Source organism: Hydra vulgaris, chromosome 12 (assembly GCF_038396675.1).
Source record: "Hydra vulgaris chromosome 12, alternate assembly HydraT2T_AEP".
Lineage (NCBI taxonomy): Eukaryota > Metazoa > Cnidaria > Hydrozoa > Anthoathecata > Hydridae > Hydra > Hydra vulgaris.
Window position 1 is genome coordinate 62,943,515 of NC_088931.1, and position 15,830 is coordinate 62,959,344.

Consider the following 15,830-nt stretch of genomic DNA (forward strand, 5'->3'; position numbering starts at 1 on the left):
ATATATATATATATATATATATATATATATATATATATATATATAAACAACTTTTTCTATTTATCAACTCATGTTGGTTTATTTTCTCATAGTATTTAGAAAAGTAAATAAAGTAAAATAGAAGAAAAATAAAATAAAAATAGGAAATTTTAGATTTAAATTAAAGCTTCTGGTTTTGAAAATATTAAAAAATAATGCTTACTGTAAACACATTGAGCATTACTCTAAAAGATAGCTGAATGAATTTATAGCGCGTTCTGTTAGGAAAGAATTTATTCCCCGTAGCGGCAAAACACTGCAGTTATATGTAATGCAGCAGCAATTCAAAAAAGTTCTACTCACATTGCACATATTTTACATTTGTCCCTGAATAATCTATGCTTGATTGGTTATGCAAACTATGCAACACTTTGTGTGCATAAAAATTAGAGGGGTTTAGTTATTTGAATTGAGGTATCTATTTCCATATATCTAAGTGGTAAAATTATGAAATGACATGTCTATTTTTTGGATATGTGTAGTTGGCTTTTCTGTGGCAAGCTGTTTTCCTGTCGATATTTTGAATAACTCAACGCAGAATGGGTTGGATTATGGTTTGTGTTAAAATGCTTGTCAAGCTCATAGTGTAGTATTTTTCGGTTAATTTTTATGTAATAAACTGTTTATTAAATATTTAGTTCGAAAACTTGGAGTTCCTTTTATTGAAAAAGAGTTGCTTACACTTTCAATTCCAGATGTGAAAGGAACAGCTAAAACACCAGTTGGCAGCATATCATACGAAATTACGAGGTACAAGTTTAGAAAAGTTTTAATATATGCATGTATATATATATATATATATATATATATATATATATATATATATATATATATATATATATATATATATATATATATATATATGTATATATATATATATATATATATATATATATATATATATATATATATATATGTATATTTAGTATATCATTGTTAGAGTGGGTTAAATAGTTTTCAGATCAAATTAAGTTTAAAGAAAAAATATATTTAAGAACGTTTTATGCAATACAAAAGCTTTGCTTTTTTAAATTGATTTAATCCACATTAGAATAGCATCAAAATATATTTTAACCAGTGGCGTAGGAAGAACTTTTTAATGTTTCAGGTGTAAAACTTTAATGCATTATGCAAACTTCAAACTTATGTATGTTCATTGTTATGTGAAATGAGGTTTTGCAAACAAATTGTGGTTATTAGAGCTTGCAGAGTAAAATACCATAAAAGGTTTATCCACCCCATCCCGAATGTATACGTTCAGGGTGGAGTGATAAAAAAGGGTTTTAGGTTCGTGATACACAAGGATTTTAGCGTGATGAAACTATGACATATTAAATTTAATTTCATCTACAAGTTTTAAATTTTATTAAAGAACATTTTAAGGTTTTATAATACAAGTTATGAAAGTATAAAGTTTCCACCCTCTCCAAAATGAGGGGGTTGAAATTTCGCATGGTCATTACTTTTTAAAATATTAAAAATAAAATTAAAAACATCTCCATGTTAATAAATTTAGTATAACTTGTAGTGCCCCTACATTTTGGGTATTTTAGTTCCCAAGCTCCAACCAACACAATTTTTCAGCAAAACTTCATATTGTTTAATTAATATTATTCTCTATATTAGTATTCTTTTTTTTAAACTTATTAGTGTAACCTACATCACAATTATTAATAATAATATATATTGTAATAAAATATATATTGCAAATTATAATTATTGTTATTGCTATTATCATTATGCTATTATTGTTATTGTTATTATTATTTCTTTTACTTTTATTAAAAGTTTTATTATTATTGTTATTTATTATATATTATTATAACTTATAACTATTTAACTGTTGCTGCTGTATTTTTATTTATTTATTATTAAATACAATTTTCTAATAATCTTTTCGCTAATTTTAATAATTAAAGTTAATGCTTGTATTCCCTAAAATGAATTCGCTGATGTTCGACATGTTTTGATATCCACCATTGATTCCAAAACCTTCATCAGTTGTTAAAGTTGCCAGTAAATTTTGTAATTCTGTACTTATGAAGCCTGACGGATTGCTGAGTAGCTTTGTTTTTTTTATCGAAGAGATGTACCCCATGTGTCTTTCATTTTTAGTTTCCTTAGTTACCATTCTTCTTCGCTTTATAGTTTCAGCAATAAAAACCTTAGGTGTACATTTTTCAAACAATTAAAATCTCAAACAAATTACTTGTAAAGCAAAAGCTAACGCTATAATTGGTATAACTTTTGGTATCATTGGTAAACGCTATTTAGTAGGACTTTTGGTATCATTGGTAAACGCTATTTAGTAGGACTTTTGGTATCATTGGTAAACGCTATTTAGTAAGACTTTTAGTTATTATGGCGTAAAAATGCTTAAAACACTATATGTAATGTTCATCAGATCGATTATAAAATTCGCAATACCAGTATCAAAAATATAATCATCCCAAAATATTGAAGAAGTAGAAAGAATACAACACGTCAGGACTATTTCCAGGGTTCAAAAAGATGTCATATGATATAAGATAAAAAAACTGAACATAATAACTCTTGAAATAAGAAGAAAAAGAGGAGATTGAATACAACTATTTAACAATTTTAACGACTATGAAAAAGTAAAACTAATAAACAAACCGATTTTTATTGCCAGGCAGAAGAGCACAAAAAAATGAAACAATATATACAAGAGAAATAACAAGATGCGATTTAAGATAAGATTGCTTAATTAACAGATTAGGATATGGAAAAATCTTACAAAAGAAGACAGTCAAACAAAAATCATGATTTTTGTTATACAAAAATCATGACCATGTTCAAATAATTAGAGCAGCAATTATATAAGAGAATCACGCTGTCATAGTGTACGAGGCTCACATATTTGTTGAAATATTTTTTTGTTTAATACCTAATAAAGACCCAAAAAAATTGAAAGTTAAGAAAAATATTCTTTAATAGTCTTTTTGTTTTGCCAGAAATAAGTGTTGTTGAGATTCCTGGTAACTATTTCTTAACAAAAATGAGTTGAACATCAGTGTTATGTAAAGGAAATTTTCAACTTGTCATTTTAAAATAATGTTTCGTAAAAACTTAAATCCTATGAACATAATAAAACTATTCTACTTACAATAAATACCTTAATTGCTGTAAGAATAAAAAAAATAAAATAAATGCATCTTTATAAAACAGACACCAAACATGTTTTGAAAACGAATCACAGATTTTAATTGTAAAAGCAATACAGTTAATACTAAATACGCTCATACCATACGCCCATGCGCCTGTATTTATTTAAAACATAAAGAGTTGTAATCTAAACAATTTGTGTTATCGTACTCGTTTTTATGAATATATGTATAACTGTGTGTATATATATATATCTGTTTTTCATATAATGCTATATGTATTTGATAATTTGTATTTTTATAATAAACTTAAGTTTGTATAAAATACACATTACAGTATATGAGTAGTTTTAATTATAATATATAAGTTTAAACTTTTACCTAACTTTAATTACTTTAATCTTAAAACATTAATAAAATAAAGCAAATTAAAACAAAAGAAAAAAGGTAGAATAATTTCCTTTACTAACTGTGACTGTTAATGGCTTATATTTATCAGTAAATTCATGTAAACATTTATAATTTTTTGGAATTTTTTCTTGAATATCATTATCTTGTTTAATTTATATACATTTTTTTTTATCTCTGTAATCATAAATTAGTTAAATCATGTTTAAAAATACTTGAAACATAAAGCTCGATTCAATTAATTTGCACAAGTAAAACCCATTATTTGGTTACTTTTAATTTTAAATAAATAAATTTTAAGGGTAAATTTTAAAGGTAAATTAAATCTATTTCAAAGTTAAGAAATAAATCTACTCCAAAGATATGAATAAGTCAAAGCGCTTTTTAAATTCAGCAAATCCTTTTTTTCTATATTTAGTATTGCAATTAAAAATGTTTTAATACCAAAGTCAAATTTAACTGTAAGTGCAGAATCTGGTTTGACTGTCCAGTGTGAAAATGCCGAACTTGACGTAAGCTCTAATTGGAAATACAAAGAAGATAACTGGTAAGTTCATCAGCTTATGTTGGTAGTTTTTCTTTATCAGTTTTTAATCAATTTTATCTGCATGTAAATTGTATAAATTTACTTACTATTAAATAAAAATTTGTATATTTTTCATAAAATTGCATATATTTAGGCCACACATCAAAGATAGTGGTACTGTTGCTTTAACAATGAAAAATATTAACCTTGATGTTTCTTTGGATTTAGGTAATTTATATGAATTATTTTTTTACTCTTAGTAGTAAAAGGCCATTTTAAAAAGTTGTGTAATAAATGCAATAAAAAATTGAAAAAAAAATTCAATACGTAAAAAACTAAACAACCGTAAGCATTTAAATAAGAAAATTCTATGAAACTCAAAAACTGTTCAATATATTAGTTAGTGTACTATAGATTGCTAAACACTAGTTTTAATTTGAGAAGAATCAAATCTATACTAAGGTGATTTAAAATTAGCCCAACACGTTTTGAAATCTAGAGTAGAAGCTTACAAAGTGACGCTAACTCTTGTTTTACATATGAATTTTTTTTTTTTTATTATTATAGTTTTTAAGGAAGGTACACGGAGTTCACATGAGAAACTTCGGTCATTTTTTTATCTCATTTGTGCTAGCCATAAACAAGATTGAAATCAAAAAATTTTCTATATTGTTAATCTTAACTAAATAAAAATATAACTAGAAACTATATTACAAAAATTTGTCTTTTATCATAGAAAAATCTTTCTTACTTAAGTTTTTGTTTATAAGTTGTGAAGACACTTGTTTTTTTATAAAAAAAATTACTTCTAAAATTTTGAAAACGCTTTAGGGTTGCACACAAAGTAGAATTTAAATATTTTAGGGTTGCAAACAAAGTCAAATTTAACAACTTTTTCAGCAATTTTTCTTTGTTAAAGACAAACTTTTGCAGTCTTGTCTAGTTAGTTATTGATTTAGATTATTTGAAGATAGAAAATTTTTTTTCTTGATTTCATTATTGTTTATGGGTGGCACAGATGCGGTCAAAAAATGACCAGAGTCTCCCAAAAAATGACCAGAGACTCGGTGTACCACCCTGAAATTTTTTTAATTTTAAGAAAATTTTTTTTATATAAAAGAAAGATCTTTGCACCTTATAAGCTTCTTTTCGAAACTGAAAAAAATGTTGAGGTAACTTAGAACCACCCTTCCCTCCCCCTCCATCCCACACACACACATCCCGCCTTTCCTTTATTAATTATACAATGTTGCATTCATAAAAAATTTGAAAAAAAAATAAATTTGAAACCAAATTTCATTATTTAGATAATCTTTTAATTTAAATTTATAAAAAACTGCTTTTAAATTTATATAAATTTGTTTAAGCAGTACGAAATCTCAAACTTTTTTTAAAGAAATCATGTGTTCGCAGATTTTTTTTGTTAACACATCGTTAGTAAGAATTTTTTTTACAGATTCGCGAAATGAAACTCATCCAAAAATAGAAGTTCGAAAATGTTCATTGAAAATTAACGATGTTAACCTCAAGTTCAACGGTGGGGCAAGGTACGGCATATACTCTGGAAAGTAAAACAACATTATGATTTTCATTAAAAACGATTCATAAACAATTAAAAACATTTATTTCCAGTTGGTTGTACAACTTATTTGCAGACATAATAGCTAATGAAGTAAAGAGCAGTATTTCTGATGAAGTAAGTATTTACTTTATTTCTGATGAAATAAATCCCATTCCTAAAAATTTTAATTATTGAAGAACTTTGACCTTTTATTGGTTGGTTTTTAAAAATTGCTAATTTATTTTCTACCAATACATTTTATAGATTTGTCGAATTATCTCTAAAATGGTCGACGATGAAGGCAACAAAATTTTAAACAGCATACCTGAAATTGTTAGCGCAATTAAAACGCAGATCTCAATGTTAGAAAGTCATAAATCGCGTTTCTGACGTTTTTGAAAATTTATTGCGTGTTCTTTCACGTTTATAGCTTTTAATTTATACAGCATCTTAAAACAATCGCTTGTAATTAGTTAAATAGATTTTGAACTACGAAAGTTACAGGCCCGTAGGAACAAAAATTATATTTAGAGGCAGTGCTGGATTAGGGGCCCCAAAATAGTTTTAAAGACCTTTTTTTTTTTAAGTCATTTTTTCAGTTAATTTTTATCAAAATTATTTATTTAAAAAATCATAGGGGACGGGGGGGGGGGGGAGCCCCTGATGACCCCCCGGTTGCTACGGGCCTGAGTTACACAAAAACTATGGAAGTAGCATATGTGGTATGAAGTGGCGTTAATCTAAAAGTTGAAGTGAGTAATCTAAAAAAGTTACTAAGCATATAATTAAAAAAAACAAACGACAAAAGTCATCGCTGCATCTAACTAAAATATTAACAAAAATATAATATAAAACCGGTGTAAAACCGGTTATCCGGTTTTATACCGGTTTTTTATTATAAAAGCAAGTTTTTATAATTGTCGTATCAATCAAATGTAACCTACAAGATTGATATAGGTAACCTACAAGATTTGTATATATTCCTACTGGAATTAGATATGTAAACTAAAGTTTTCCATATTTATAATAAAAAGTTTAATTTTTTTCATTAATTATTAAACATTAATTTTTATCAATGTACAGTTATATTTGCATCTTTTTTTTATTCGTTATTAATTTAGTTCGATTCTAATGAACTTGGATCATTTTTTCTTTTCAGTCTCTTTTTTCTTTTCTAATCCTTCTTTTTTGTGGCAACTCAATAACGTTTTTTTTAAAAAATACTGAAAATGCTACTTTTAACTAAAAATTATGCATGTGATCTGTTTACAAAAGTGTAATGTAAAAATATACTACGATTTATAATATTTAAAGTAATACGAAAGTCAAAATTACAAAAACAAATTTGTTGACGAAAAATTTCTTTTTGTTGCTTAATTTTTTTTTTCAGATTACAATGACGTCATACATAATAACATTCCTTAATTATCCTTCATTAATAACATAATAACAGCCCTTTTAAAAAATAAACAATTCTGCGTACTAAATTCTGTCAGTATGCAATCTATTAATAATTGGTAAAAAAAATATTGAAATAAATAAAACTAAATGCCAAAGCGATTTTTTAAAAACTATATATGTTTTCACAATATTTGTGCTTTCCGACTTTTCAAAACAAGAAATTTTTAAACTATTTATCTATTTAGTAATGTATAATAATGACCGGTTTTTATTAGAAAAAAAACGGTTTCGGTTTTGAGAAAACTCAACAAAAAACCGGTTAAGCAGTTGCGGTTTCCACCGGTTGCCGAGCCCAAGTATAAAGTATTAATCAAAAACATTTATGAATAGTAATTATTTTATTTTAAAAAGTATGCCAGTTTTTTCTTAGTTTTTAATTTTTTGAAATTCGTTACTTCAATTTTTAAATTAGTTAAAAATTGCTTAAACGACCATTCGTAAAATTTTTGATTAAATGTAACTAAAGTCGAAAATAAAAACACATTATGAATGTGAATCCAAAATATATATCAGTTATATATTCCTCATAATCTTTATGTATATATAACAATTTAGTCTTATTTTAGACTTAAAGTTATTTTTGAGCTTTTAAAGTCTTTTCTTCCCAGAAGGCACTCGATGTCTACCTGACGTCAGGTTTAAGTTAAACTTTCATCAACGAGTATTAGAACGTTGATACGACGTCAATACAACGATGTTAAAACGATGTTATTTTATTGACGTCATTCAACATCTTTTGATGTCTAACGACGTTGGAGCGACGTCAATTACATGACGTTTGAACAACGTCGATTTAACGACGTCAGAACAACGTCATAAACGATATAGATAGTAATCATAAAATGATCACAATAAATATAATGTTAGATTATCATTAGCGGTACCAAATTTATCAGCTAAACAAAATTAAGATTTATCGTTGGCTATTGCTACTAAAAGTAAATATATTAGATTAAATTACCCATTAGCAGTATATACGTGTAGCACGGTGATTCAATACTTATGAAAGCTTGGGATTTTATTATGCGCATGCGTCTGTTACAAATACTCGGTTATCTAATTTTATATTTACGTGTTCAATTTGTATATTACCTTTCAACCTTGTTTCCTGTTTTTAAAGACAATATTTTAATGGTTGCTAATATTTTGACTCATAAAATGAAATTTTACATAAATGAGTTAGTTTAAGCATAAAATCAATGTGAAAAATATATCTAAACATCCACTTTATTTATTTAACTTTTAACTGGAATATTACCTAAACTAACACTTTACATAGATGCCAATTATGGACGAAGTAAAATTTTTATGATATTTGGGTTAGTTTTTAATAAAAATATTGTTAATCGTCTCTCAAAAAATTTTAGTTTCTATAACCGATCATTTTTTGATGAAATATATTTTCATCTTTTAGTCAAGAGGTTTTTATAAAATCTTCATTTTGATGAAACCTGAAAAACATCAACAAAAATTATTGAGAGTATGCAAAATTTGTGGAAATTTGACTGGAAAAGACTCTATAAAAACCATCAGTAGGCGGAAAAGAATTTATAATATTTTTAAAATAAATATTGTTGAAGATTGTTTAGATGTTCATCCAGCACAAATGTGTTTGAAATGCAATACAACTATGGTGAATATAGAAAACCGAGGTAATAAAACTTTCAATGCTATACCAAAAATTTGGTTAAAATGTCAAGCAAACGAGTGTAATTGTGTATTTGGTAAAGCTGGTCGAAAACCAAAGCCAAATGTAGGAAGACCAGAAACATTTAAAAGATGGACTCAAATAAACCTTAATCTGTTTCTAAAATCCTTACCTTTACCTTTGAACCAAGATCAGTATTTTGAATTAAATCTTCATCTTAATCCTCATTTAACTTTATGTATTTGTAAAGTTGGTGATAAAGTAATGCATCAACCAGTTATGATTAAAGATTGTCAGCATTCTTTTTGTAGCCGATACAAAAAAGAATTTGCTTGTTAAAGGTAAACTAGAAAATTAAGCAAAATGTCCTATATGTTCAACCTACATCATGGTTAATAGCCTTTGCAGTTCTGTGCATATGGAGTTACAGGAGCTATTGGTAAGTTTGCTCTGCTTTTATTACACTTATACAAAAAAACATTTCTTTTAGAAAGTAAATAAACCTTATCAAGAAAACTTAAGGACTTTAAAAACATTAAAAATTAATGAAAACCTTACTATACTGATAGCATTTCTGTTATGCATAGGTCAGCATTGCTGTCTTTTTTGTGACCAAAAAAGACACCCAACTAGCTCCAATATGTAGAGAGCATGTTGTTTCACAAAGGTCTTTAAACTCCTTAAACAATAACTTTCATCGTTTTCAAAGTAATGGAGGAAATTTGAAAAATGCTAAATTATTCAACAATGTGATTAATGAAACTTTATTTAATATTCCTCTAGACCAGGTAATATAATTTAGCACTTCTGTTTTTTAATCTTTTTAGTACTCTTTGTTGGTTCAATCGTGAGTTTAGTATTGGTAGTTGGTATCTTTGAAATTTTGTTAGGTTGCTGTACCTGCTTTACATATATCTTTGGGTACCTATTTAAAGTTTTTCAACATGTTCGAAGATGAATGCCACTTAATAGATATAAAGCTTGCTGGAGAACTTGCTTTAAAGAATAATATAATTGGTAAAGCTGATTTTGACAAATATGTTAACATGCATCTTCAATCCAATCTTGTAAAAAGTGTTATTGAAAGCTGTAACAATAAAATTGCACTTCTACAAGACACAATTTCTCTAAAGGTTATATGTGAGCCAGATAAAACAGTAGAAATTAGGAACATATATACACCAAGAATAGTTAACGACAAGGTATTTATTATTATGAAACTATGTTTATTATATTACTATGTTTGCAAAAATGTTTAATCAAGTTTACAATGAAATTTTTGTTAAATAAAAATATTATTAAAAATTTATATATATATATATCCTTATATTTTAAAATTTTAAATATATATTTTTCTAGATAAAAGAATTAAGTTCATTAAATGAAGCAAACGTACTTGATAAAACTTCAGGTCCCTGCATTCAGCAACTTAATGAAGTGTTGAAGGCTAATAAAGTAGAAAGGCAGGCTTATCATGGAAAATGCTTTGTTGGAAACCATATTCACATAATGCTTAAGGTTTTTATTTAATAGTATATATTATTTATATATTTATGTGTTTTTTTATTAGGAACAGTTGTTCTGAAAAGCAGCAATTGAAAAACCTGAGGTCACTGGGAAAAAATCTAATGTGGCTTTCGAATTGTTCATATAAAACCTTTAATTTTTTTCAATTTTTTTGTTTTGAACTACCCGATCTTTGCAAATTAGAGGGATTAAAGACCCCCCTGCTTATTACACCCACTACAATTAAGCAGAAAAGAGTAAATTGGTTGTTGCAAAAAAAAGTTAATGCTTGTTGACAAAAACAAAAATTATATTTGAATGGATCAAAAATCCATAGAAATCAGTTTAATCTCATGCAAAAGTGTTGTTTTTTTTTGTAAAATATTGAAAAATTATTTAATTTTATAAATATTTTTTTAGCCTCAGCCATTGTTAGATTTGTGCAATTCCATTCCATCTCAACTCTTGGTTTTATTGGCACCGATATTAATTTATTATCTGTTAAAGTGAGCTAGAGTTTTAAGCAGTTATTTCATTATTCAAAATGTTATAAGCTCATGAACAGCTCGCAATCTTTTCAAAGGAATGATATTCAGGAATTAGGTAGGTTTTCTTTTTAAGCAGATTGGTGATTGAGTTTAACACGTTTTTGAGCTAATTGAAAAGTAAATTTTGCAAACGAGCATGACTGTCTTGATTGCTTTTAGGTAGATATTTGATTAGTATATTTAAAGGAAGTTGTGTAAATGATTTTCAATAATCAAATTATTTAATTTTATGGAGTATTATCGGTTGACTTGGCCAAGTGCATCTGTAACTCCAAAGATGCAATTGCTTTGAATCCCATGTAATTCAATTTATTCAGAAATGGGGATTAGACATTGGCGTTTATGGGGAACAAGGCGGCGAAAGTTTACATTCCGACTTTAACAACCTTAATCGTTTGTTTTGGCATATGAAAGGCTGTAGTCGTTTGAAAAGCACGTTGAAAGAACATTATCTCATAAACCATCCGAAAGCTAAAGCTATGAAACCAGAAATAAAAAAAAGAAAAAAAAATGCTTAGATCTTAAATTTTATTGTATACAAATTTGTATTAAAAATCCAATCTTTTAATAAAAAGGATTTCTAAGGAGTATATAATTCAGAAATGTATTATTATTTAAAAATAATAGTAATGGTTCCCTATTCTGCACCATTACCGAAAACTAAAAATAAATAATTGTACTTTGAGTTTTATAGTATGGAGTATATATTGATATAATTAATACTGCTGTTGAAAATTTCTTGGATTTATAATCAAATAGTTTATAAGGTAGCATTGTGCATAAGAAATGTATCATCAATAGAAACTACCGTAGAACCTAGTAACCAGACTAGTCTATGGATAGACTTACAACACAGACATAGACAATTCTGTATGTTGTAATGGACACAACAAATGTTTAATTTTTTGTCCTTGTTGTGTCTATCAAATTTTTGATGGTGTCCTAAGATTGCTCAGTTAAAAAATAATTTTCACTTCATAAGTCTACAAAGCATAATTTTTTGTCTATTTGGTGTCTATGATTTTGTCTAAATTTACTTGATTTTTTATTGATGAAATTATTGATTTTTTATTGATGAATTTTTTAAATGATAAACTTACCTTCAACTTTTTTGAAGTAATCCCAAACTGGAGAGGGCATTTTAAAAATAAATTTTCACGCACATTCACTGAGAATTGAAAAACAACTGAACTGAGTAATTAATGAACTTCAATTGAGCACAAAATAGTCCATTTTGAGGTTTTTAAATAGACATTAACTTTTTAATCAACAGCACACGCTGGACAAAAAATTAAAAAATGAACTTCTGTTAGAAAAATTGTATTTTTAATTTTGTGCTCGTTTTCAGTTTTTGAAACGATGCTGCAGTGAAAATTTAATTACTCGTTATAAGTCCAAATTATATATTAAATAGATCTTCTATACCTCATTAAAAAATCGAGATTGTTCATTTAGTGTCCGTTTTTAAAATGATTGTCTAGAAAGGCAAACATTTTTTATAGACAATTCATTTTTGATAGTTGTAATTAAAATTGTTGCAATTAGTGCTTTGTCGAAGTCTATTTTTGTCCTTTTATAATAAGTCCATTAGAGATCGTCTGGTTGCTAGTAGAACCCCGTAAATTCGTACCCTGGATAAGTCGAACTTTTACTAAGTCAGATATTTAACTTCCTTTGAACATTCTATAAATATCGAGAGCTTCGTTTAAGGCCATCGCTAAGTCGGACTATTATCTATTATCGAACTTCATGTACTCCCCTTGAGAGTCCGACTCAACAAGGTTTGTACTTATATTTGTGTTTAAAAGTTATCGGAGGGACATTTTTTAGTTTTTTAATGAAAAATTACAATAGAAAAGTGTTGCATGAAGTTGAAGTATTTTTAAATAAATATTTTCTATGCATTACAAGATTAAATCTTGCATATTTATAGTTTAATTAGTACGTTACACAATTAAAAGTAGATTTTCTTGTTAATATCTTGAGTATCATAAATCTTATAAGTTGTTACTCAATAAAATATGACATTATCTATGTCTGCAAGTTAAGGGCAAACATTAGAAATTCCATAACTGTGGAATCTCTTATACATTTCGAAGTAAATGATTGCAAGTGTTATCTCATAAATTATAAATCCACGTATCTTTTAACATGTATATAATTACTTAGTTAAAATTGAATGATATAACATTAGACTTTGTGCAAATTTAGGTTTTTATAGTGGTAAGAAATTTTTTCAGAACGCACAAAAAGTATAGAATATATACATAGCTTGCCGTAAAATCATTTTATTTTAGTTAAAAAAATGATTGGTTAAAACAGAACATACAGATTTTTTATGCTTTTTTTACAGAATTTGAATCAATTAAACTTTTTTGCCAAAAAATTTTCAAACAAAAGATATTCTATAGGTTGTATGACAGATGTTTAGTTTTTAAACTTAAAAAACCTTTAATCTTGAACTGAGATATTTTCTTTGTTTACAAACATTCTCATTTATTTTTACGATTTAGGTTAAACACTTAAGGATATAAAATTCTAAAAATGTATTGTGTTTATTTATTCAAGTGAAATTTGTACCTCATTAATAACAAATAAAAAAACAAATTTTCATTTTTTGCCGAAAAATCTAATCGCCATTTTTTTTCGTAACTTTATCAAACGTAACTTATGCGCATGCTCACAATAAAATAACAGGCTTAAATCGCCGTGGTAGCTTAATGATAACGCGTAAAGTTGACATGCAGTGGATTCCGGGTTCGATTTTTACATACGATACTTTTTTTTTTCAAAATAACACGTTGGACATCCTTTTTATTCAACGTTGTCCATTTTTAAAGTTAATCCGACGTCAATGCAACGTCAATCCTAACATAAATCAGACATTGTTTCGACATCGCTTTGCCTACTGGGACATTGCTTTCAAGGTTTGGTGATCAAGGTCTTTTAATGTTTTGAAATCGAGGCTTAGAACCAAGAGGTTCTTGGTTCAACGCTGGCTTTAGCACAATAAGTGACATTGGTAAGGAAGGGGGTGTGAACTACCTGGTTAAATGCTCCTCCGTGGTGCTCGGTGATAAGACTGATCGGTATTCTTGGACCACCTTCCAAGAATACCGATCAGTCCTTCCTTGAGGACCAAGTTACCTCAAATCTTTATCAATCAAAAGGAAATAAAAAAGAAATGATTTAAATAACGAATTTAAATCACGAACCTACTTCAATAAGAAAGCCTTAATCCAACTTTATTATTCATTAATACATAGTTATTTAAGTTATGCTAATATTGCTTGGGGGAGTACAAAAAAAAAAGGTAAGCTGCAACATCTTTCTCTAAGTCAGAAACGCGCAATCCATATAACCAATTTTTGCATATTGCTCCTCTTATTCGAAGCATTATTTTATTGAAATTAAAGTTCTAAATATATAAAAGTTAAATGTATTCAATATTTTATGTTTTGTATATATATGGATAAATAACTTATCCCTAGTCGTTTACAAAGATCTTTTTACTTTTAAACCAATCAGTAAGTATATTTTAAGAAATAATAACTTTTTAAATGAACCTTTTTGTCAAACAAACTTTAATCAATTTTGTATTACTTATCGAGCTTTAGAATAAAATTGTTTTTCCAAGTTTTAATTTTAAAGTACCTATTACTTTTTGCTTTTTTAAAATAAACTAAAAATCCTCATTCTTTCATTAGAAAATATATTGAGTTGTTATTAGTTGTAAAAGTTAAACAATTATTTTGGTCTACTTTTTTATTGTTTATATGCATATCTACGTTTATTCAAGTTTATTCCTTCTTATTTTATCTATTGTTCTAATACTTTTAATTTTTTAATTTATATGTTGGTTTACACCTGTATAAAATTCTATAAATGCGTGGTTGTGGAATATAGTAAAAACAACATAAAATTCAATTACACTGTAAAATGATCCGAAACTAACAATTCAACGAATGAGCGTGATCTTGGTGTGCATATTCATTAAAAGCAATACTGGAGATGATTGAAAACACCTTTGTCTATCTAGAACAACATCTTGTCAAACTATATGTCTAACTTTCGTTTGTTTATCTAGAAAAGCATCTTGTCAAACAATTATGCACAACTTTCATTTGTCTATCTAGAGCAGCATCTTGTTAAAAAACTATGCGCAACTTTTTTTTGTCTATTTACGGAACACATTGCCATAGGAAGTTGTCTTGTCAACAAATGTAAACAGTTTATGAACAAATAAGAGAAATATTTAAAATTAAAAAAATTAGCTTAAAAACTTTTTTTTGTTTAAAGTTTTCATTTTTGTATAACAAATTATTGTGTATTATCGAAAGCTGTCAAATTAGGTTTCAATTCACTCGCTGTTCATGCAGCTACGGTTACTATTTTTTTTATCTTTGTTCTCTGAATGTAAAGTTTAATAAAATTTTTTACTGCAATTTATGTTATAATGTTAAACTTTGATAAAATATGACAGTTAAGGCTGTTTTATTTTTAAGGCTGTTTTAAAGATACTGATTATTGGATTTATCAAATTTTTTTCTTCTTCAAATCAATTCACGTACTAGCAAAGTGGGCGCAATAATGGTAACAAATATACGAGACTTATTAAATGATAGCTAAACTTTATAAACTAGTAAAATGGTTAATAAAATTGACATTGAGATTTATTGATCACTTTGCTGAGACTAAATGTCTCCGAAAGGGTGTTTTAAAACTAAACATTGTTAAATTGATTTTTCTTACTTTGCGATTGCGTCGATATTCTAATTAATAAATCGATTTAAATAAATATACAGCAATACAAAAAACAAAAACAAAAAACAAAAAAAAAGTAAACATTTATTTTATTTAATTATGCGTTTTATTTAATTATGCGTTTTTCTACGCCTAGTGGTCAGTGCCAGATTAAGAAATGGAGCCTAACGCTATTTTAAAGCAGGGACCTTATACTAACATATTACCATAAGATGAAATAAGAAAAGTTCTTCTGAAAAAAATG

The 15,830-nt window shown here is 26.9% G+C and overlaps 2 protein-coding genes across 6 annotated transcripts; both read left to right on the forward strand.

Moving 5' to 3' along the window:
* The first annotated feature begins 387 nt into the window (after positions 1–387).
* Positions 388–6,441, forward strand: LOC101235091 (bactericidal permeability-increasing protein). The gene is made up of 7 exons (XM_065814047.1): positions 388–593; positions 678–789; positions 3,991–4,119; positions 4,253–4,326; positions 5,555–5,645; positions 5,731–5,794; positions 5,924–6,441. The coding sequence occupies exons 1-7, from the start codon at positions 497–499 to the stop codon at positions 6,047–6,049; spliced, it is 693 nt and encodes a 230-aa protein (XP_065670119.1). The 5' UTR covers positions 388–496; the 3' UTR covers positions 6,050–6,441.
* A 1,685-nt stretch (positions 6,442–8,126) lies between these two features.
* Positions 8,127–11,425, forward strand: LOC136088909 (uncharacterized). Of its 5 annotated transcripts, none has more exons than XR_010642617.1 (6): positions 8,165–8,439; positions 8,535–9,207; positions 9,596–9,970; positions 10,128–10,286; positions 10,695–10,877; positions 10,982–11,425. XR_010642617.1 is itself a non-coding variant. In XM_065814048.1 (5 exons), the coding sequence occupies exons 3-5, from the start codon at positions 9,713–9,715 to the stop codon at positions 10,782–10,784; spliced, it is 507 nt and encodes a 168-aa protein (XP_065670120.1). In that variant the 5' UTR covers positions 8,141–8,439; positions 8,535–9,207; positions 9,596–9,712; the 3' UTR covers positions 10,785–11,425. The 5 variants fall into 5 exon arrangements, 1 of the variants encoding a protein (XP_065670120.1); XR_010642619.1 differs by having other exon boundaries at positions 11,058–11,425; XR_010642616.1 differs by having other exon boundaries at positions 8,127–9,207.
* The last annotated feature ends 4,405 nt before the right edge of the window (positions 11,426–15,830 follow it).

What these genes read in the sequence shown, in the direction of transcription:
- LOC101235091 (XM_065814047.1), top strand. Translation starts at nt 497, where the DNA reads ATGTCTATTTTTTGGATATGTGTAGTTGGCTTTTCTGTGGCAAGCTGT. An exon ending in ATATCATACGAAATTACGAG is followed by an intron (nt 790 to 3,990) that starts GTACAAGTTTAG and finishes TTCTATATTTAG; the next exon opens with TATTGCAATTAAAAATGTTT. An exon ending in AAGTTCAACGGTGGGGCAAG is followed by an intron (nt 5,646 to 5,730) that starts GTACGGCATATA and finishes ATTTATTTCCAG; the next exon opens with TTGGTTGTACAACTTATTTG.
- LOC136088909 (XM_065814048.1), top strand. Translation starts at nt 9,713, where the DNA reads ATGTTCGAAGATGAATGCCACTTAATAGATATAAAGCTTGCTGGAGAA. An exon ending in CAAGAATAGTTAACGACAAG is followed by an intron (nt 9,971 to 10,127) that starts GTATTTATTATT and finishes ATATTTTTCTAG; the next exon opens with ATAAAAGAATTAAGTTCATT. An exon ending in ATATTCACATAATGCTTAAG is followed by an intron (nt 10,287 to 10,694) that starts GTTTTTATTTAA and finishes ATATTTTTTTAG; the next exon opens with CCTCAGCCATTGTTAGATTT.